Raw genomic sequence first — 22,131 nt, 5'->3', positions numbered from 1 at the left:
CCCACGTTTTTCTCTCCACATCTCAACCCCCCTTCCCCCACGTATCTTGCACTCACCCACGATTTTCTCTTCACAAAACTCAAAATCCCTCCATTAACGCTTATTTCTTCTCTTCTTCCATAAACATTCTAAATTTTTACTCTCTTCTTCAAAAAATCACCTCCATTAATGTCTGCGCTTAGCTTGATTTTCAATGAAGAAGAAAATAGCTTCAAAGAACAGCCCTAAAAAAGGTAAAGGAGCCGATATTCCTATATTTGATTTGGGTGTTTTCCTAGAGAATTCACCCAAAAAAATATTATTTGTTTGAATTGGGTGTTGTTGCAAAGAATTAGAAATTCTCTCTACGTCTCTCTCTATCTCTCAATCCCTAATTTTAGTAATGTAAAGCAAAGGAAAAGAGAGAAGGAATTCCACCATTGACAGCTATTAAAAAGCTTTGAAACTTTGAATTCAAATTTGGGTTTTGAAAAATCATTATTTGTTTGGATTGGGTATTGTCGGAAACAAGTGGGAATATGGTTTGGAGTGGCTAAATTTCAGATTGAAACTCGAAGAAGAAGAAGAAGAAGAAGAAGAAGAAGAAGAAGAAGAAGACATGATATACATTATATTTACGAAATTGTAGAACAATTATAGAAAAATTGTATTCTGTTTTAATTATATATTATATTTTTTTTTATTTAACTTTTGTATGAGAGTTGAACAACATAGTATAAAAATTATATTTAAGTTGTATGATATTGTAGTTGTATATAACTGAGTAGAAATAATGTATGAAAGTTGTAGATAAGTTGTATAATATATAATTAGTTGTATGAAATTTGTTTTTACTATGTATAAATCCGATACAAAATATACAAAAGACATATTGTATAAAATTTATATTTAAGTTGTATGTTATTGTAGTTGTATTTAACTGGGTAGAAATAATGTGTGAAAGTTATAGATAAGTTGTAGATAAATTGTATAATATATAATTAGTTATATAAAATTTATTTTTACTATGTATAAATCAGATGCAAAATATACAAAAGATATATTGTATAAAATTTGTATTTAAGTGGTATGACATTGTAGTTGTATACAACTGGATAGAAATAATGTGTGAAAAATTTATTAAAAACCCCAACAGAACCAAGAATATTCTTGGAAAACCCAAGTTCAATGTTAGTTTCATTCTTCTTGAATATCTTCTATTTCTGATTCCACATTTATTTAGAGAAAGTCATACACCACTCTGATTATAGTGATGCCATATACTCTTCTGAGCTCCTTTCCTTACTTTTTTGCTTTGATTATTTTTGATTTTTTCTAAAAAAAATTCTATTCTTTTTTACTCAATTACACACATATAGGAGCCATGTGATCTGGTCTTTGAAAAGATCAAACCATGATGTGGACCGTACAATAGCCTTAAGCTTCTAGGGATCAATTTTGGTTCCTGATGGCCCCCTTCTATTATTATTTTTTTCTATTAATAGATTCGTTTTATCTTTTGATATTTTATATTTGAATTACTCTCACATTTTAAGGTAGAGGGAATGAGTAGTGATCGGTAAAGAAGGATGGAGTGGAAAAGGATGTGATTATGAGAAGTTATGGGAGTGGGAGGCGTCTGGAAGATATAATTATATTTAGTTTTTCAATTTTGCTACTTCTTAATTTGTTCCGAATCAGCATGGATGATTGGAGAAAAATAAGGAAAAGAAGAAGAGAAAAAAAAGAAGGAAAAAGGTGTAACTAAATATCTTGATTGAAGGCACAAATAATAGATTTGGGAGCCTTTTAAAGTGGATTGTATATATTTTGTAAACAAAACTTGTTTGTGCCAGGTAATTAGCTAAACATGGACATTAAGGGTAATAAAGTTTTAAATAGTGTATAGGAATAACAAAATCCTTATATAATTCATAAAATATTTCATACCAAAACATAATTATAGATAATTATACAAAATCGATCTATCGTGAAATTTTTAACATAATATCAAAAATTTATGATCCATAAGTATTTTATATCAAAATGTTGTATAAATAAATTCATAAATTCTATCTAACGTGAGATTCGAACATAGATGTTAAAAATCTTATATGTTAAACTTTCTATATAAATTATATTAATATTAGCACAGTCTATCCAATTATACTATATTTTAATTAGGCGTAAAATTTATAACTAGCCATTTTTACGGTTGGTCAATCAAATTTAGCCACACAATCAAAAGTCAACTATATTTAGCCAGTACATTACCATGAAAATAATTTGTTGATAAAAATACTCCTACTCTGTTTATAAAAGTTACGCGACATAACCCCATGGATAAGAGGCACAAAGCTCTTCGTCATCAATGATTTTCATAGGACGGTCACTCATATTCCGACCTTCAAATTTACCGAACAGAACGACTTGCAATAGGTAAATCTGAGCAAGCTTCACCGCATCTTCATCACAGACATCAACATCAACATCAACAGAAACTTCAATAGTTGTACCATAATGCAATCGAAACCGTTTTTGCATAAAATGTAATAAATTCTCTACCTTCAAACCCCTCTTCACTTCAGGGAAATACTGTTCCCTCAAACGGTTCTCTCTAATATCAGTAAGGTTATAATCAGTTGCCTCAACCTTATGTCCAGTAATAGTTTGGAAATCTTCATATGTAAATACTACCTCATGGCCAAAAATTTTAAAAATCATTTTACTTTTATCCTTATAGAACAGTTGAGACAGCAACATACAATGAGTCAACTTCCCATAATGACTAACTTCATCCAACTCAAAAAATTTCCTAAATACACCTATCCATTTGAGTTCCAGACAAAAAGGATGAAATCATTTGCTCAAAATTTCTATCATCTTTCCTGTAACAATCAGCAGAAAACCAATCGTTAAACTCATATAATCTATCTCCTTCCTAAAATTAAAATACATAAAATATAAGCAACATTACATATAATTTAAAGATGAAAACTTGAACGTTTTAGAAATACACACCTTCAATATCCTACTTGAAGATTTCATTTATGCAAAATCATGAAAACAAGCATATTATAAATTAGATTAATAAACATGATTAAAATTTAGTATATAAAAAGAACTCCAGTATAAAATACTGGACAATAAGCCTTTAGAGATCAGACTTCTAATATAATAAACTGGAACCAAATTTATTAGAAACAATATAACTCTAGTAAACAATACTAAAGTAGAATGAAAAAACATAATCAAATACTGAAGGTGTTGGTTTATGTTTAGTCAACAATGGCATGCCAATTGGAAGAGTTGGTGAAAAGAGTTGGTGTGGATGCTAGGAGGAAGCTTCTCCTTTGATGTCACCCATGACATCAAGAGGAGGTAGTTTGATGTCACCAATGACATCAAGAGGAGGTATTTACCTCTATAAATAGATGCACTCCTTCATTTGTGGAAATCATCCCAAAAATAATACAACACATTGTAGTGAGTAGAGAGTTAAGAGAGAAATTCTCTTAAGTGTAATTGGGAACTCTCCCCTTCCTTTTTAATATTAAAAAGGCAACTGTTCTCTGGTGGACGTAGGATTATTTTGATCCGAACCACGTTAAATCTTGTGTTCTTTCTTTTACGTTTCCGCTAACAATTAGTATCAGAGCAACATGATTCTTTAACTATCCAAGGAGGAAGAACAAGCAAAGATGAGTTCCATGAAGTTTGAAATTGATAGATTCAGTGGACGCAACAACTTCAATATCTGGAAGATCCAGATGATGGCGTTACTACGGAGGGAAGGTTCAATCCATGCTATTGACGGAAAGTATCCTAAGGATATATCAACTCCCGACAAGGAGAAGATTGAAGGGGATGCATTGAGTGCAATCCAACTATCCCTTGCACCTAACGTGCTTTGTGAAGTGAGTACGGGTACCGAAGAGACGGCCAAACAGTTATGGGAAAAGCTAGAAGGGCTATACCAAGACCGATCAGTGACAACAAGGATGTTGTTACAACGGCGTCTTCACACATTTAAGATGGGGTCAGGTACTTCGTTACAAGATCATTTAGATGCGTTCAATAAACTTGTCATGGACTTACAGATTGCAGGAATTAAAAAGGAGGAGGAGACGCTTGCATGTGCTTTGCTATTTTCATTGACTTCAGGATATCGTGATATTGAGAATTCAATGATGTATAGCAAGGAGCCTATCAAGCTTGAGCAAGTGCGGCAGACACTTAACTCTAGTGATGTGCGGAGGCACATTGAAGGAGATAGAGATGACCAGGCAAGTGGGCTCTTTGTGAGAGGCCGGACTAGCCAACAGGGAAAGAGCAAATAAAAGCACAGATCAAAGTCTCGTGTGAACAAGAAGAATACAGAGTGTTGGGGTTGTGGCAAGAAGGGGCACTTTGAACGAGACTGCCCAATGTCAAAGTCCAAGGAAAAGGCGAGTGCATCCACAGTTGAACAGGTACATGATTTTGATAATGATTATGTACTAACAACATCGTGTAATAATAATAGTAGTTATGGAAACAAATGGGTGTTAGACTCTGCTTGCACTCTGCATATGACGTTCCGAAAAGACTGGTTTAGCAGCTATGAGAAAAGTGGAGGAACCGTAGTAATGGGCAATAATGCAACTTGTGCAATAGTTGGCATTGGCTCAGTTCGGGTTCGCTGCCATGATGGAGTCGTGAGGACTATTACACAAGTCCGTCATGTTCCTGATCTGAAGAAGAATTTGATCTCCCTGAGTACTCTGGATGAACAAGGCTACAGGTACATGAGCGAAGCAGGAACTATAAAGGTGACTAAAGGTTCTTTAGTCATGCTGAAAGGCAAGCTGGAGAATGGCCTTTACACATTGGCCGGAAGCACCATTGTTGGCTCTGAAAATGCATCTACAGTGCAGTTATCTAATGATGACAATGCAAGACTATGGCACATGAGACTGGGTCATATGAGCGCACGTGGACTGGAGATGTTGAGCAATCGTAACCTTTTGGAAGGTGAGAAGATCAGCACACTTGACTTCTGTGAGCACTGCGTTCTAGGGAAGCAAAAGAAGGTCAGCTTCAACACTGGCAAACACAAGACAAGAGGAGTGCTAGACTACATCCATTCAGATTTATGGGGTCCCTCTAAACTTCCATCGAAGGGCAAAAGGAGGTATCTTCTCACTTTTATTGATAATTTCTCACGAAAGGTTTGGGTGCATTTTTTGAAGGCAAAAAGTGATGCTTTTGAAGCATTTAAAGAGTCTAAGATTTTGGTTGAAAATCAAATGGAGCGGAAAATCAAGTATCTTTGCACAGACAATGGCTTGGAGTTTTGCAATGAAGAGTTTAATGAATTCTGCAAGGTTCATGGGATCTCAAGACATAGGACTGTCAGGCATACCCCACAGCAGAATGGAGTTGCCGAGAGAATGAACAGAACTCTTCTTGAAAAGGCTCGTTGTATGCTCCTACAAGCCAAAATGTCCAAAGTATTTTGGGCTGAAGCAGTTCACACTGCTGCTCATATTGTCAATCGATCTCCAGCATCGGCAATTGACTTTAAGACTCCGAATGAGGTATGGTCAGGTGAACCCTCTAACTATTCATACTTACGAGTATTTGGGTGTCCAGCTTATTATCACGTTAATGAAGGAAAGCTTGAACCAAGGGCTAAGAAGGCCATATTCGTAGGGTATGTGGATGGAGTAAAAGGGTACAAACTTTGGTGTTTGTCTTTACTCAAATTTATAGTTAGTAGAGATGTCACCTTTGATGAATCCTCTATACTTGATCCCCGTAAAGTTTCCGTGGAGTTTTCAGGAAACAAGAACGACGAGCAGGTGGAGCTTCCGGTGGAGCTTGCCAAGGAAAAGGATCAAGAGACTCAGGTTAAAGATGAGTCAGAAGATGTAGACCTTGAAGAACTTGCTGTCAATGAACCATACACAATTGCAAAGGGGAGGGAGAAGAGGCAAACACGAGAACCGGAACGCCTTATAAATCAAGCAAATGATTGTATATGCGTTCGTAGCTGCACAAAAATAGATTATTAAAGCAACTTCTTGCAAGGATGCTGTACAATGGCGGTTAGCCATGACTGAAGAGATGGAGTCTCTTCACAAGAATCAGACATGGGTCTTAGTGAAAAGACAAAAGGGGAAGAGGACAGTTGGATGCAAGTGGGTCTACCGAAAGAAAGAGGGAATTCCTGAAGTGGAAGATGCTAGGTTCAAGGCGAGATTGGTTGCAAAAGGATTCAGTCAGAAGGAGGGAATTGACTACAATGAGATTTTCTCTCCAGTCGTGAAGCATAGCTCAATTCGCGTGCTACTAGCATTGGTTGCCCAATTTGACTTGGAGCTTCAACAGCTTGATGTCAAAACTGCTTTCTTACACGGTGATCTAGAAGAGACAATCTATATGGATCAGCCTGAAGGTTTCCTAGCTGAGGGAAAAGAAGATCACGTATGCCAACTAAAGAAGTCTTTGTATGGTTTGAAGCAATCCCCTAGACAGTGGTACAAGAGGTTTGATGCATTCATGACTACACATGAATTCTCAAGGAGTGCATTTGATAGCTGTGTGTATCACAAGAAGATGTCTGGTAACTCAATGATTTATTTACTGTTGTATGTTGATGATATGCTTATTGCTGCTAACAACATTACAGAGATAAATGCTTTGAAGAAACTGTTGAGTAAGGAATTTGACATGAAGGATTTAGGAGCTGCAAAGAAAATCCTTGGTATGGAGATTTCAAGAGAAGACGGTGTTGTACATCTTTCTCAGAAGAGGTATATTGAAAGGGTTCTCAAGAGATTCAATATGCATACGTGCAAGCCTGTAAGTACACCATTAGCTCCTCATTTTAAACTTTCAGAGTTACAAATGCCTCAGTCCGAGGATGAGGTGGAGCATATGTCAAAGATTCCTTATGCCAGTGCAGTTGGTAGCATTATGTATGCTATGGTATGCACACGTCCAGATATTGCTCAATCTGTAAGTGTGGTAAGTAGATACATGTCCAGCCCAGGAAAGAGGCATTGGGAAGCTGTCAAGTGGATATTGAGATATCTCAAAGGAGCTTCTGGTGTTGGTCTGACCTTTCGAAAAAGTGGTGGAGGTATTTCAATTCTCGGTTATGTAGATTCTGACTATGCAGGAGATCTTGACAGAAGAAGGTCCACAACTGGATACATCTTTACCCTCGTTGGCAGTGCCGTTAGTTGGAAGTCGACTCTGCAGTCGATTGTCGCTTTGTCTACGACAGAAGCAGAATATATGGCAGAAGGAAGCTATCTGGTTGAAAGGTTTAGTAGCGGAATTGAGTTTGGTTCAGCTGGAATCAACTCTTAGATGTGATAGTCAGAGTGCTATTCATCTAATGAAAAATCAGAGATTTCATGAGCGCACTAAACACATTGATGTCAGATTTCATTTTATTCGAGATGTTGTTGAAGAGGGAACTATCAAGGTCGTGAAGGTTATCACAGACGATAATGCTGCAGATATGTTGACCAAGATAGTCCCACTCGCTAAGTTTGCACACTGCAAGGACTTGGCGGGGGTGTGCATCAACTGATGCAACTCCGAAGAGAACAGTTGTTAGGTGGAGGTGGTATGTTCAACAATGATTTGATTCTTCTTGTTTCTTACAACGGGGTTGCCCAGTAAGCTTAGAAGTTTTGGCCATAGTTGTTCACACGCACGCTCGAAACGCAAACCAAGGTGGAGATTGAAGGTGTTGGTTTATGTTTAGTCAACAATGGCATGCCAATTGGAAGAGTTGGTGGAAAGAGTTGGTGTGGATGCTAGGAGGAAGCTTCCTCCTTTGATGTCACCCATGACATCAAGAGGAGGTAGTTTGATGTCACCAATGACATCAAGAGGAGGTCTTTACCTCTATAAATAGATGCACTCCTTCATTTGTAGAAACCATCCCAAAAATAATACAACACATTGTAGTGAGTAGAGAGTTAAGAGAGAAATTCTCTTAAGTGTAATTGGGAACTCTCCCCTTCCTTTTTAATATTAAAAAGGCAACTGTTCTATGATGGATGTAAGATTATTTTGATCCGAACCACGTTAAATCTTGTGTTCTTTCTTTTACGTTTCCGCTAACAAATACAACATATAAAAAAGACATATGCAAATTATTATTTGAAATAAGTTATCAAAAATAAAAAGAACTTCAATATAATATACTTATCCAGTATAAAATACTGGACGCTAAGCCGTTGGAGATCAGACTTCCAATATAATATGCTGAAACCAAATTTTGAATTACATGACAATAATTCCCAGCAAACTATACTAAAGTAGAAACCAACAAACTAATTAAAAAACAACATAGTATACAATGACTTCTAGGGTAATATACTAGAATCAAATTTTGAAGTATGAAGTCTAGCACATTATTCTGGATTTCAAGTTCTGAGAAGAAATCCAGCAATCTATAGTGCAGTAGAAGTAACAAACTACTTAAAATTCACCCTAATATCAGCGACTACAAAACAGTTGAACAACTTATGAAAACAAGTTACGCAATGATTACAGCATAAAACTAAGAACAGAGTGACACAATTATTAGAAATAAGTCTAACAACTGAACAGGAAAAAAAATAAAAAAAATCGTCGATGTTAAATGCCACGAAAATTTAAACGCTCACATTAACGAAATTAAAATAAATAAAGCAACAATTAGAATGAAATTCATCAACAGTACTGTAAAAACCACATTTACCCATATGAAACTAGACGAAAATTTGATCTATAAATGTCGCAAAAGTCCGTACAGTACAAAATGCAAACCAAAATTTGACCTACAGAAGTCGCAAAAATTCGTACAGTGTTCTCAAGAGAAAAACTAGGAAGAAAGTGAAAAAGCAATGTAAAAAAAACTAACTAAAAAGGACGTTTAAAAGAAGAAGGGCAAAAATGTCAATTATCTATATATTTTAAGTTAAAATGGCTAGAAATCAATGACATCAGCAGTGATGGCTAATTTTGAATAGCCATTCGAAAAAATGGCTACTCCATGCTATTTTGGCTTTAATTAGTAATTGGAGTCTATTCCCGCAACAAACAGAGGTTTAAGTTCGTTGGAATTTTCAATGCACAAAAATAAACCTTTCGAATTATTTCGTGAAATATCAATATATGCGACCTAAAAATTTCATCAAAAATAGATGTTCATAGGAGATTTTCTTGAACAGTACGAGCCTTATTTATTTATAATGCGAGAGTTTTCAAGTATTGATCCCATGGAAAACTAGCATTTAATGCAACTGCTTGGTACTATGGGACCACGAGAACAACATATGTGTTTATATATACTAGTCTTAGAGTACGCGCGTTGTGCGTGTATTTCATATTAATAAATTCAAATTTTAGAAAAATTGCATTGATGTTATTCACAAAAGTTCTGAATGATAAAAAAATTTAAAAAACCAAATTCCTAAGAAAAATCTAGAACGTTAATCACATTTATCCAACTCAATAAAAGAATGTCTCTGCTCTACAAATACCTTTTTATTTAGACTTTCATTAGGGATAGATTTAGGTTCCCACATCATCTTTTCTAGGTATATTTAACTATTATCATGATAAAGAGACTATACATGCTAATAAATATTGTTCTTCTCTTTAGCTCAATAATAATGGCTAATATCAGTTAGCCACATATTTCCAATTTGATACTTATTTGTGATTACATGCAATATCTATCCGCTAGATAGATTTATCTACCCCATGAGAAGCTCTCAAACTCTATGACAACACTTTTGAAAATAATTTATTAACATTCTTAAAATGAATACCTTAAAATAGCTAACTATTTCAACATTATCAACCTTAGATTTTTATAATTTTAGCAATCTAAAAGTGTTCGAACCAATGCTTTATTTATGTCCTAGTTGATCTGATTCAACATTAGAAGTACATTGACTTTTTTTTCAATAGCCAAATACTTTTACTTTAAGTTTTCGTCTCTCGGTATTTTAAAGTGGAAGACTTCTAATGTCACATGGATTATTGTTGTTTCGGGTGAAATAATAATTCCTAAAATTATGAATTCTCCAGAAAATTAACTTAGTGTATTTATAAAAGTAATCTTACTATGTTAATATTCCTAAATATTATAAGTTCCTATATAGTTCAACTAGAAAAGATTTAATAGTCAGAATTTTAGTTAATTTTAACGTTCTAAATACTCTGAAAGTGCTAATGAAATGATGATTTTTTCCAATCTTAAATTTATTTTTAATGATGAAAAGGTCGATCAATTTTACATTAAATTTTTATGCTTTTATAATAGTCTAAATTGATTGAAGAAAAAAAAAACTAAAAGAAAAATGAAACATTATTTTCCTATAAATTTAGTAGTTTTTTATTTTAGTTTCACATTATTTATCACATAATTAAAATAAATTAATGTAGTGTATTGCAAATACTAAGTGAAGTAAAATTATACTTCAAGAAAAAAGAAATTATCCATTAATGTTAAAAAATTATTTTGTTCATCGTGAGACAATTGGAGTCATTAGGATATCACTTGATTGCCAAAACTACTTCAAAGGAATGTCTATAACTTTTGTCTCCAAACGACTGACTTTTTAAATATTTATTTAAGGAAAAAATTTTAATCGATTTAAAGTAATAAATATCTAATTTAAATAAGAAAAAATTTAATAACCAAATTTCAAGGAATTTCTAGGTTCGAAATATTAGGAAAATAATTAAATGACTATTTTATCTAGTGTGAACTTTATTTTTAAAGGGTAAAAAAGGCGAACGACATTTCGCTAAGGGTCTTCGTACTTTTAATATAGTATATAAATATAGATAAATATATAGAGAAACCATCATCAAAATTTGTAAAAATTGCACGGGGCGCCCTATTTTGTCGGCCCCATTTAACATATACCCATTTTTTAAAAAACTTTTAACTTGTACCCACTTTTTAAACAATTTCGTCACCTTTCTCCTTCTCCTTCTCCTCCTCAAAGTTATATCTGCCCTCAACCTCTTTCTGAAGTCCGTGACTAAAGGTCCTTGATTGAATGGTGGCAGTAGATGCGTTGAAGCGTCAGCTAACTAAAACTATAGAAGAAGCAGCTAACTGAGACCAACAGGTTTGAATAAATAAATCAACTTATCATAAATCTGTATAAGTGCGTTGAAAACTTTTCGTTGTAGAAAAAATGCACAGATTTTTTATTTGTTTATACTGAGACTAACTGGTTTGAATCACAACGAAAACCCCTTTGTTTGTGCCATCTTTTAACATCATCTGTTTTGATAGATGGTTTAGTTTAAGCCTCTAGGAAGCATGAAAACCATAAGCCAGTTAGAAAACAAAAACTTCAGCTCTAGAGCTGAAGTTCATTAGTTACAAACAAAAACTTCAGCTCTAGAGCTGAAGTTCGCCAGTTACAAAACAAAAACTTCAGCAAAACTTCAGTTCTAGAGCTGAAGTTTGCCAGTTACAGAACAAAAACTTCAGCTCTAGAGCTGAAATTCGTCAGTTAAAAAAACAATACTTCAGTCCCGTCTACTAGAATGCTGAAGTATTGCGTGATTGCCTTTGCTACTTCAGCCCCGTATGCTAAAGTTACGCCAAAAAGTGGGTACGCTTGCAATTTTTTTTGCAAAGCGGGCACAAATTAAAACGTGAAAAGTGGATATAGATGCAAATTACACTCAAAATTTGGGTTATTGGGCTGAAAGTATAACTTTCAATGTTCATGGAGTTTATGAAGACCCACTCATGTCGTAGATTTAAAACCGTTATTGGACAATAATAGTGATGGGAGATTTTAATACATTCGAGAGGAACTTAAGTCTTCAAGTCTCCCCAAAAAGCAGTTAAATCCTTCAAGAGCCTTATCAAAAACATTAATGCTCGTTATGAAAGTTTCAATAGTGATTTCATTTATGGAGATAACGCTACTCCATAAAGTTTATCCAAGCCATGTAGGATTGTCCGCACAATATGCTTGTAATTCCTTGTACCCTTTATTCTTTATCCAAATAATAATTTTCATGCAATTTAGATCCAAATTTACCTGTTACATGTCAATAAAACAAAAAATTACATTATCAAATTATTTTGATTATAGATACATATTGTCCATAATAAGGAAGATTAATAACATGAAAATGGAGATAAGTAACCTGCTACAACATATGAAATATATAACTTTTTCTTCTTTTATTATACATAAGGGAGGAAATCGAGAAATAGAGAAGAGGATAACAAGGTGAGAAATTAAATCATCGCCAATAAAATGAGCGTTTAGATAGCTAACAAACTAAACTACTGTATTTAAAATACCAAAGGGAAAAAGCATGGCACAGTCCTTGTGGTAGCTAGAGTGGATGGAAGGGAGAAAGAAAGCCTTATAGATAGACATAAACAACCGATACGGATAAATTTTTGCCCAAATTAAAGTTGCGGAGGCTTATTTAATAACTAATTGGTGTCTTTAAAAACTAATTCTTTTTTCCTTCAATCACATCGCTTGACATTTTAACCAAAAAGAAAAAAAACTCTATCCTCTGGCTGTATAAAGTGAAAACAGATCTGCTAGTTGATCAACTTGTCGAAAGGTATGTAATTAGCGAGAGCAGGATACATAACAAAAACATCAAACGCCCACCGTGGGGCTCGAACCCACGACCACAAGGTTAAGAGCCTTGCGCTCTACCAACTGAGCTAGACGGGCTCATTGTTTGCTGTAATTCTCCCAAAATTATCAAAATAGATTGATAAATCGAGGGAGAAATTTAAAAATAGCCAGCTTCACAAGTGGTCATTCAAAAATAGTCACAGTTCCAAAAGTAATCGAAATTTAGCCATTTTTTATGTAAAGATAAATCTGAACGAAAACACTGTTCAAAATCCGAAAAATACTCCAGCATAATATACTGGAGTTTGAAGCATCGGTGCTCCAGTCTCCAGTATATTATATTGGAGCCAGCAAAGTATACCGGTCCAACATAATATGCTGGAAGTTCATACACAGGTGCACCGAACTCCAGTATATTATGTTGACCGGTCTCTGTTGCAGCAAAGTAGTGGCTATTTTTCAATGACTTGGCAAACGCTGTCTATTTTTGAGTGATCAGTCCGAAAACTAGCTAGACCGTGCTATTTTGAAGAATCGTCTTGAAGTATATTTGGCATTTCAGTCTTTAAATTTCAACCTTTAAGAGATAGAGAGGTTTTTCTCTTATTTCTTTTTTCATTTAAAAAACAAAAACAAAAACAAATGGTGTATATTTCAATCTTTCACGTCTGTTCTCTTGATTAACCAGCATAGTACTAGTGTAGGGCATTTTACTAGTGAAATGTAAAAATGGTTCAAGATTTGAATAAATTATAGTCAATTAGTGCAACGTTAAGTATACTTGCATTGTATAAAATCAAAAGGAAAATGTAAAGTAGTATACAGGGGCGGATGAACGCTTCCTCAAGCGGTGTCATACGATACCACTTTGTCGGAAAATTTTACTAATTATATATATTAATACTGTACGGAAACGGATAAGTAAGAAAAAATGACACCACTTGACATAAATTATGCCTTGGTGTGTTGGTTTTGTGCTTGATTTTGTTCTAAGAGGTCAAAGATTCAAATCTCAACTAGCACATTTTTCTTTTGTAAATATTTGAGAGAGCCTTTGTAGTTAAAAATTATGATTAAGTAGAATTGAATTCAAAATCTTTTTTAACTTAAGACTCAACAAAACCAATAAACTAAGGTTATTTCTTGTCATAAAAGTATGATAATCAAAGTAGCATTCCAGTTCTTCTATAAATTTCGACACCACTTACAAAAATTCTTGCATACGCCCCTGGTAGTATAGCTTAATATCGTTGCAAAAGATAGTCATATACTCATATAGAACTAGCCATAGAACTACAACTGTTACTTAATTAAGCTTACATGAAAAACACATACTATTCAAGCACTTATAACCAGTGCCCGATAGAGGAGCACAATCACACTTAATCCAACATATTACTAAAACAAACTTGTCTTCAAAAGAGAGAGAGAAATGGATTACACATGAAAAGGGCAGAGTTTCAAAAAGTTATTTCATCATTTATTCAGATTTGAAGGGAGTTGTAGATCCATTAACATTGTCTTCCATGCTTCTCAATTTCTCTCTTCTCTGTCATATTCACAAAAAAACACAAGTTAGAGTACAAAACATGCTTTCTTCTACTATTTAATTTCTACCTTACGAAAATAGGAAGAAAAATAAAAGCTAATGAGGGGGGAGGACACAAACAACCATTCTTAGGGCCGATATTCAGGGATTAACGGTATACTTATTTTGTCTTGAAAGTTGAATTAAAAATTTTAATTTCAGAACAATTTAGGATATTTGTATCCCGAAAAATTAATATTTAGGACACATTAGTTAATTCCTAAATAACAGCCAGCTATTTTTTTGTTGATACCTTTTCGAAGACTTCCTTCTGGTACCGGTACCCCTGGAAAATGGAAGTTGTAGGAGAGGGTAAAACATTAATTAAAATCAAAGTAAAGTCTATAATAAATAATATATAAATTCTAAACCATACCACGCAGTCCAAAAACAAAAACCTCAATATTTTTTTCTTTTGTTTTTTGAGATAAGCTACAGAAGGAAAAAAGAAAAGGAAATTGTTTTACATGTCAATTTTGTTAAACAGCTTACCAACATGTGGTCTTTTATCAATATATAGTTTAACTCTTTTTTTAAAATGTTTTTTAGGAAATCATTTTGTCTACTGAAATTTGATTTGTGTATATAAAGTTAATAGTGGACTCACCTTGTCGGTTCCATAGATGTAATCACAGTAAGTGAAGACTGAAGCAAAGTTGCTGTGACAACTTTCCCCAACAAAATGGTGATAGTCATGATATATTGCTCCCCCATAAAATGGTATATATTTTGAAGGACTCCATGGAAATTCATAGCTGCATAATATATTAAAAACAAAAAAAAAGTTGATAGGAAGTACTAAAAAAAAGGCTCAACTGCTCGTGACGTTAAGATTTGAATTGTGATCTCTTGGCCGCTAAACTAATGCTTTTTGAAATGGAAATTAATAAAATTATCATATGTACCCGCTATGAGTTTCAATGGCTTCAATTTGCCTCAAGACAAACCAAAGCCAAAAGGTAAACATGTGACAAGGGACCATAAGTGGGCCAAGGAAAGAAGCCAAGCCCAAGATAATAATCTCAGCCCAATGAGCATAAGGTGCTGCAAAACCAATTGGGGCCACATATTCATGATGTATTCTGTGTATTTTGTCATAACCCCATTTATAGTGATGGAGCATTCTGTGAAGCCAATAGTTTGCATAGTCTTCAACTAAGAAATAAACCAGTACTTGCCACAACACTTCTGATGCAGATGGCAGGGGCAAACTTGTCCTTATTCCAACCCACTGCACAAAAACTCAAGTAAGACTACAAAAATCAATAATGAGAAAAATATTCTATCTTTCTTGGCCTTTTCTTCCAAGAACATCAAATTTTGGGCTGCATTTAAGCTTATTTAATTTACCAAGATGTCTGGTTTACAAAAAAAAGAAAAAAGGGAAGTGGGAGAGGGAGGAAAAAACAACAGTAAAAAATTCAGCGTAATTTCACAAGTAAAGTTTGGGGAGAGCAGTGTATACGCAATCTTATCCTTACCTTGTGAAGGTAGAAATACTATTTCCGAAAGACCTTCGGCTCAGGAGAATCATGACAACAACATTTGTTGAAAAGAAAACAGTAATATATAAATCAAGGGATGGAAACAGTACCAAAACAGCAGGATAACAAGACAACTGAAGCAAAAGAAATAACTGGTAATAATATAAGTCTAATTAAGTATAAGAAACAACATCAACAACCAAGTAAAATTCCACTATTGGGGTCTGGGGAGGATAGTGTGTATGCAGACCTTACCCCTACCCCGAAGGAGTAGAGAGGTTGCATCCGAAAGACCCTCGGCTCAAGAAAATAAAATGAAAAAAGGAAGACAATATTAGTATCATCACATAAATCATAGAAAAAATAGAAATAACATTAATTCAGAAGAAAGATGCAAAGCAAAAGCAAACAAATGTCTAAGTATAAGAAAGTACGAGAATATTATAAATCCACAGGTAAGAAGATGGAGGAGAAAACAAATGTCAAAATCTCAACACAATCGTTTTAGAGTTGATTAAACGTTTGTTAATCCCTTGACTTAAACTGTAATCAAGAAATCGAAACTTTCAGTATAAATTAGTGAAAACTCGTCAATTCAACGAAGTACACGTCATTGTCTGTAAGCTATTTTTGATACCTTAATCTGGATATTATATATCTCCAAGCTAGTGCTTCAAATTAATACTTTCAAAATATATACATGTATAAATGAGATTAAGGAAATGCTTCAGAATTTTCTATGGGTAAATTTAGACCTAACCCATACATGCAAGGTAATATTGGCAGTTTTCCACATGTAATAAAATGTAAGAATTTCACATCATTTGCATCAAAAAGGAGAATCCAACTTTTTTAATTAAAAAAAAAAAAAACTTTTACGATGATTAGGAGAGGGAAAATTGAGAGAGGCATCCTATAATTCAACAGAATTTACATACAGAAACATAAATTAATTTGCGTGTTAATTTCCTTAACTAAACTTAATCTTAATTCTTAATTCTTAATACATATGAGCCCCCTCCTCCTCACCTTTTGCCTTAACAACTTTAAAATACTCAGAAATTGTACGAAACAAAAGTATTTATTCATGCAACATCACATAATGGTGATCTCACATGCAAACAATTTAACTGATATATATCGATAGTCTAATTTTTTTTTTCACACCAACATGATATTTTAACTTAATATATAACAAGTTATTTTATTGTTACCGATAATGTACGAAAATTTACACAGTCAATGTACAGAAAAAGAAATTATATAAGGTGCGCGAACACACACCTGAATAATAGGGTAAGAGAAGAACTGTAGTGGACTGACAGCAAATACAAAAGTGGTAAGGACTTTTCTGTAGCATTCCATCATTTCAGATAAAGAAAATCTGATCTTGGGTTGAATCTTGTAAATTTCCAACTTCTTGGACCTTAGTAGCTCAATAATCACCATAGGTAAAGGGACCAATGTGTAAAAAATGATCAAGAAAATGGTGTTGTGACAATAAAGATACAAATCTGATTTATCAGCTGTGTATTTGAACCATAATGTCTCTGCAAATGTCAAGTTCCTCCCCAGAGACATCTCTGCCTCTTGAATGCTTTCAAATGGCAACATTTTGGAAATGTATTTCAACAATATTGGCTCATATGCTTAATTCTTTTTTTTTTTTTTTTTTTTGAAAATTTTGTTTTCTCTCTCTATATATTTGATATATACAGAGAGAGAGGGGGGAGAAGGTGAAAAGAAGAGTTAGCAGATAGGAGTAACAAGATTTATATGGAAAAAGGGAGGAGATGATGAAGATGGTACTATAGGAGAAAGGAAAGTGGAGGACTTCAAAAATTTATAGGAAAGTAGTGGTGAAGAGAATTCTTTGGACTATCATTAGGTGTACTATAAACGTGGATTGGCCATGACCCCTTTTTGCTTAGTATCCATACTTTGTTTTCACTTTTTCTTGTTTGTATTTTATTAGTCCATTATTAGATGTTGTAAATATTAATTATATGGATTTTATGGGGATAAATAATTGCATGAATTGTTATGTAGAGATATTCTAATACGAGAATATTTATTTGGGAATAGTTACTTTTATTTGCATAATGTGAGTATATTTTCTTATCTTATATTTTACTTCGTATAAAATAATTCATAGATTTTAGTATAAGTTATATAAATTAAGTAATAGTAATATAAAATTTGATTTGTGAATAAGTTATATAGGGATTATAATGTGAGAATTATAATATGAGATTACAAAATGGCGTGATTATTTTGTGCACATATATACTTTTATTGATAGATATATATATTTGGTTTATTAGACTAAAATGGAGATATACCAACTATAACATAATACATGTATTTCGTTTTACACAAAATTTGGATAAACCTTTTCATTTTAATCTTAACTTTTTTAAAGAACTTTGAAGAAGAGCAGCAACAATAACAAACCCAATGTAGTCTTATAAGTGGGTTTGGGGAGGACATAGTGTACGCAGACTTTATTCATGCCTTTAAAGGTAGGGAGGCTGTTTTGGGCAGACCCTCAGCTCAGAGAGAAAAAAGAGAAAAAGACAATAACATGCAAACCAATCTAACAACCAAAATCAATATACAAAACTAACACTAAGTAATGCAAACAGAAAACTGAAAAAAGTCAACAATAAGAAATAACATCAATCTAGAGATAAAAAGAAGAACCCGAAGGATACTAAGAGATGCATCAAAGCTACTATGATAAACAAGGACAACACTCAGCTACCTAACCCTCTACCTTCATTCTCAACTTCCACATCTTATCTATTATCATGTCCTCGGTCAGCTGGAGCAACGTTGTATCCTGCCTAATCACCTTACCCCAATACTTCTTCGGTCTGCCTCTACCTCTCCATTGGTCCTCCAACGCCGGCCTCTCACGCCTCTTCACGGGAGCATCAATGCTCTCCTCTTAACATGCCTGAACCATCTAAGTCTCGCCTCCCGTATCTTATCCTCCATGGGGGCCACACCAACCTTGTTCGAGATAACTTCATTTCTAATTCTATCCAACCTGGTATGCCCGCACATCCATCTTAACATCTTCATTTCAGACACCTTCATCTTCTGTACATGGGAGTTCTTGACTGTCCAACACTCTACCCCATATAGCACAGTCAGTTTGATCACCGCTCTATAGAACTTATCTTTAAGTCTTGACGGCACATTCTCATCACACAGAACACCATAAGCAAGCCTCCATTTCATCCATCCACCCCAATATGATGTATGACATCCTCGTTAATCTCCCCATTCTCTTGTATAACAGATCCAAGGTACTTAAAATTTTCTCTCCTAGGAATGACTGTGAATCAATCCGCACGTCTTTGTCCACAACCTGAGTCGCGCTACTGAACTTGCACTCCAAGTATTCTGTTTTGGTCCTGCTCAACTTGAAACATTTAAACTCCGAGGTTTTCCTCCAAACCTCTAACCTTGCCTCCAAACATCTAACCTCTCGTTAACACCACCTCGCGACTCGTCAATCAGAAATGGGCTAAGGGTTGACCCCTGATGCAACCCCATCACAACCGGAAAGTGTTCGGAGTCTCCTCCCATTGTCCTTATCGGAATCTTAGCTCCATCGTACATGTCTTGAATAGCCCTAATGTATGCAATAGGAACTTCGCTAAACTTCAAACATCTCCACAACACCTTTCTCCGCACTTTATCGTATGCCTTCTCTAAGTCGATGAACACTATATGTAAATCTCGCTTCCTTTCCCTATACTACTCCATCAACATCATAACTTTGAAGAAGAGCATCTTTGTTATTTTATTGTGAGAAAATTATTATTTCATCGAGTAATATAATATATATATATATAGTATTGCACGTTAATAATGACATATAATGGTTTAAACATTTAAATCATCTAAAAGCCAAAATAATATTATTACATTAGCATAATACATGATTCAAAAATAAAAGAATATCATTAGAACTTACACAAATGATCAATTTAGTCATGTTAATTATATAATTATGTATTATAGTTTAAAAGTATTTGATGTGATGATGTCTTACCGAACACTTTTTTGTAAATGATATTTTTTTTGTATATGTTAATTTCTTTCTAATGCTTTGGTTGCTCTGCCGTAACGAGAACTCTTGTTGTCGGTATTGATATTCCTCTTGAAAGTGTAACATATAGTTGTTCGTGTAAGAAAATATATTGTTATAAATATAGTCTAATATTTAGGATGATTGTCCTTGTGCTTTATTTATTATAATTGCAAAATATAAACATACCTAAAATTATTTTCACACAAATTTAGAAGGATATTCTTTAATTTCGGAGGACGAAAGTTGAATTCAGGGATAAAAATATACTTAAAAGTACATTGACGAGTATCATAATTTTTCTATGTACGTGCTATTACATAAGCTATTCGGTGGATCTAAGTTTTTCAGTAGCATGACAGACATATTTTTTTCCAAAATCAATATATATGCAATGGAAGATCAATTTTAACTTAGTATATTATATATATGATGACACTCACATATGTAAGAATTAATAAACTTGACAACAAACCTGTGTGGTAGAAGGCCATTTGGTATTAAAGTATTTAAGTATTTTTTTTTGGTAATAATCGTTGGTATCATCTTCTGCTGAGTCAAAAACTGAAAAATATTTTATTTTTGCTATAAAATTTCGCAATTAACCTTTTATTTAGTTGATCAATATATTCATTTATGCTAGCTAAGATAGCTTTTTAATTTCTATCATGCAATTTCCACAAATTACGTTTTAATATAATGATAGAAATATTTCCCTTATAAATGCACTATTATTTCGAAATCATCTTTTTTATTAGATGCTCCCCTTCATTTCCGACACGAAGCAAGAAGTCACCAAATACTCGATCTGATCTTACTTTATATTTCTTGTCAGTTGAATTTTTTTCATTTGAAGCTATAAGTATAATTTTGGCAAGCTAGTTTTTACAGTCTCTGCTTTCATCTATTTTGAAACTAAACGGTTCGTTGATATTCATATCTCCATAAACCCCGGGCAATTATTTTGTTCATTTGACACTTAGTCTCTCATCCAATATTATCAAGAGTAAAAGGATAGATCTGACGTTTCACTTTTAGATCTTTATGTTTGCAGAATCATTAGTGATATTGACTATTGCCAACCATTTTTCTTTCTCTTTCTCACACATTTATATTCTTAAATATTTTCTTAGTTGTTGATATTACATGAAAAACCAATTAAAAATATATTATTTGAGTAGGAAAACGTTCAAATATAATATAAAAATATAATACAGAGATATATTTTTTTCTCAATTTCAACGCTTTATGCATTTTATTTAATAGCACTTTTATTTTTTTTGGTATTGGATGTTATGGAGTGGTAGTGTACTGTTAATGTGGAGGATTCTTAGAAAATTAATTTAATATTTACATACTTTAAATAAGAATTTAATAGACAAAATTTTATTAATTTAAAATCTTAAATATTAAAAAAATAACATAAAAGGTCTTGCAGTCCAAAAAAAAGGTTATTTTATTATATCATTTAATTATGAGTTTTTCTATTTAATATTTAGGACTATTTTTCTCTATCAATATTGTATTTGTGCTTTTATAATAAAATAGACTCTCCTTTTTCTAAATAAATTTGGACAATATAATACTTTTTCAAATTAAATTAGTAATAGGATATTACAATACATTTTCAAATTAAATTAGTAATAGAAATTTTTAACGTGGAAGTAATATTACTAATAGGATTTCCTAACATGTAGAATTATATCCTAAAACTAATAGGATTACAAGGCTAATATCTAGAATTTCAGTTATGTCCTTTTATTGTGAGTTATTATGCTTAATGTTATAAGGTTATTTTTGTAAACCGATATTGTATTCATGTTTTTATAATATACATATATATAATTTCAGAGATTGCTTATAGTGAAATAAACAATTCAATCCAATTCTAATAATATTATGATCTTTTTTTCTTACTGTACTTGGATTCCTTTGCTTTTACTATTTGAACTGTGACTCATTGGGTAGCTAATTTAATTTTAAAAATCTTTACTGTTTGTCTTCAATTTTGCCGGAAAAAAGCATGAGGTCGTTTCGAGTATTTGTGAGCAAAACACTTTCCTTTTTGTTATTCTTCTCTTTATTTTATTCTTCTTCGTTAAACAATTGTTTCTACATTACAAAACATAGGTTCTTATACCCAACTTTACGTCGTGATGTTTTAGGTTTAGGTAAGTTTATTATATTTGCGTTTATCTATTTCTACATGCTATGATATTTCATGTGCTTTATGTGTATATCTGTATCACATGTTTCTGAGTTTGACTGTAGTGCCGGCTCACGAAGAAATTCAAAAATAGCCAAATTTATAGGTGGTCATTTAAAAATAGTCACAGTTTCAAAAGT

At 33.2% G+C, this 22,131-nt stretch overlaps 1 protein-coding gene and 1 non-coding gene across 2 annotated transcripts; both read right to left on the bottom strand.

Annotated features, from left to right (window-relative positions):
- Positions 1-12,634: 12,634 nt before the first annotated feature.
- TRNAK-CUU (transfer RNA lysine (anticodon CUU)) lies at positions 12,635-12,707 on the bottom strand. The gene has a single exon. It is a non-coding gene; the product is annotated as a tRNA-Lys (tRNA).
- A 1,151-nt stretch (positions 12,708-13,858) lies between these two features.
- On the bottom strand, positions 13,859-17,508 carry LOC104225605 (methylsterol monooxygenase 1-1-like). The gene is made up of 5 exons (XM_009777448.2): positions 16,968-17,508; positions 15,105-15,430; positions 14,807-14,954; positions 14,453-14,485; positions 13,859-14,160 (listed from the first exon to the last, which is right to left on the bottom strand). Exons 1-5 carry the CDS (start codon positions 17,295-17,297, stop codon positions 14,092-14,094), a joined length of 906 nt encoding a protein of 301 aa, XP_009775750.1. The 5' UTR covers positions 17,298-17,508; the 3' UTR covers positions 13,859-14,091.
- Between the last annotated feature and the right edge of the window lie 4,623 nt (positions 17,509-22,131).

Source organism: Nicotiana sylvestris, chromosome 1, assembly GCF_000393655.2.
Source record: "Nicotiana sylvestris chromosome 1, ASM39365v2, whole genome shotgun sequence".
Classification (NCBI taxonomy): Eukaryota; Viridiplantae; Streptophyta; class Magnoliopsida; order Solanales; family Solanaceae; genus Nicotiana; species Nicotiana sylvestris.
This window is presented reverse-complemented; position numbering and strand designations above follow the sequence as displayed.

Coding starts and splice junctions, on each gene's coding strand:
- LOC104225605 (XM_009777448.2), bottom strand. CDS start 17,297: ATGTTGCCATTTGAAAGCATTCAAGAGGCAGAGATGTCTCTGGGGAGG. Junction 14,486..14,806: donor ACATCTATGGAACCGACAAG/GTGAGTCCACTA, acceptor TCCATTTTCCAG/GGGTACCGGTACCAGAAGGA. Junction 14,161..14,452: donor AGAAGGAAGTCTTCGAAAAG/GTATCAACAAAA, acceptor TGAATATGACAG/AGAAGAGAGAAATTGAGAAG.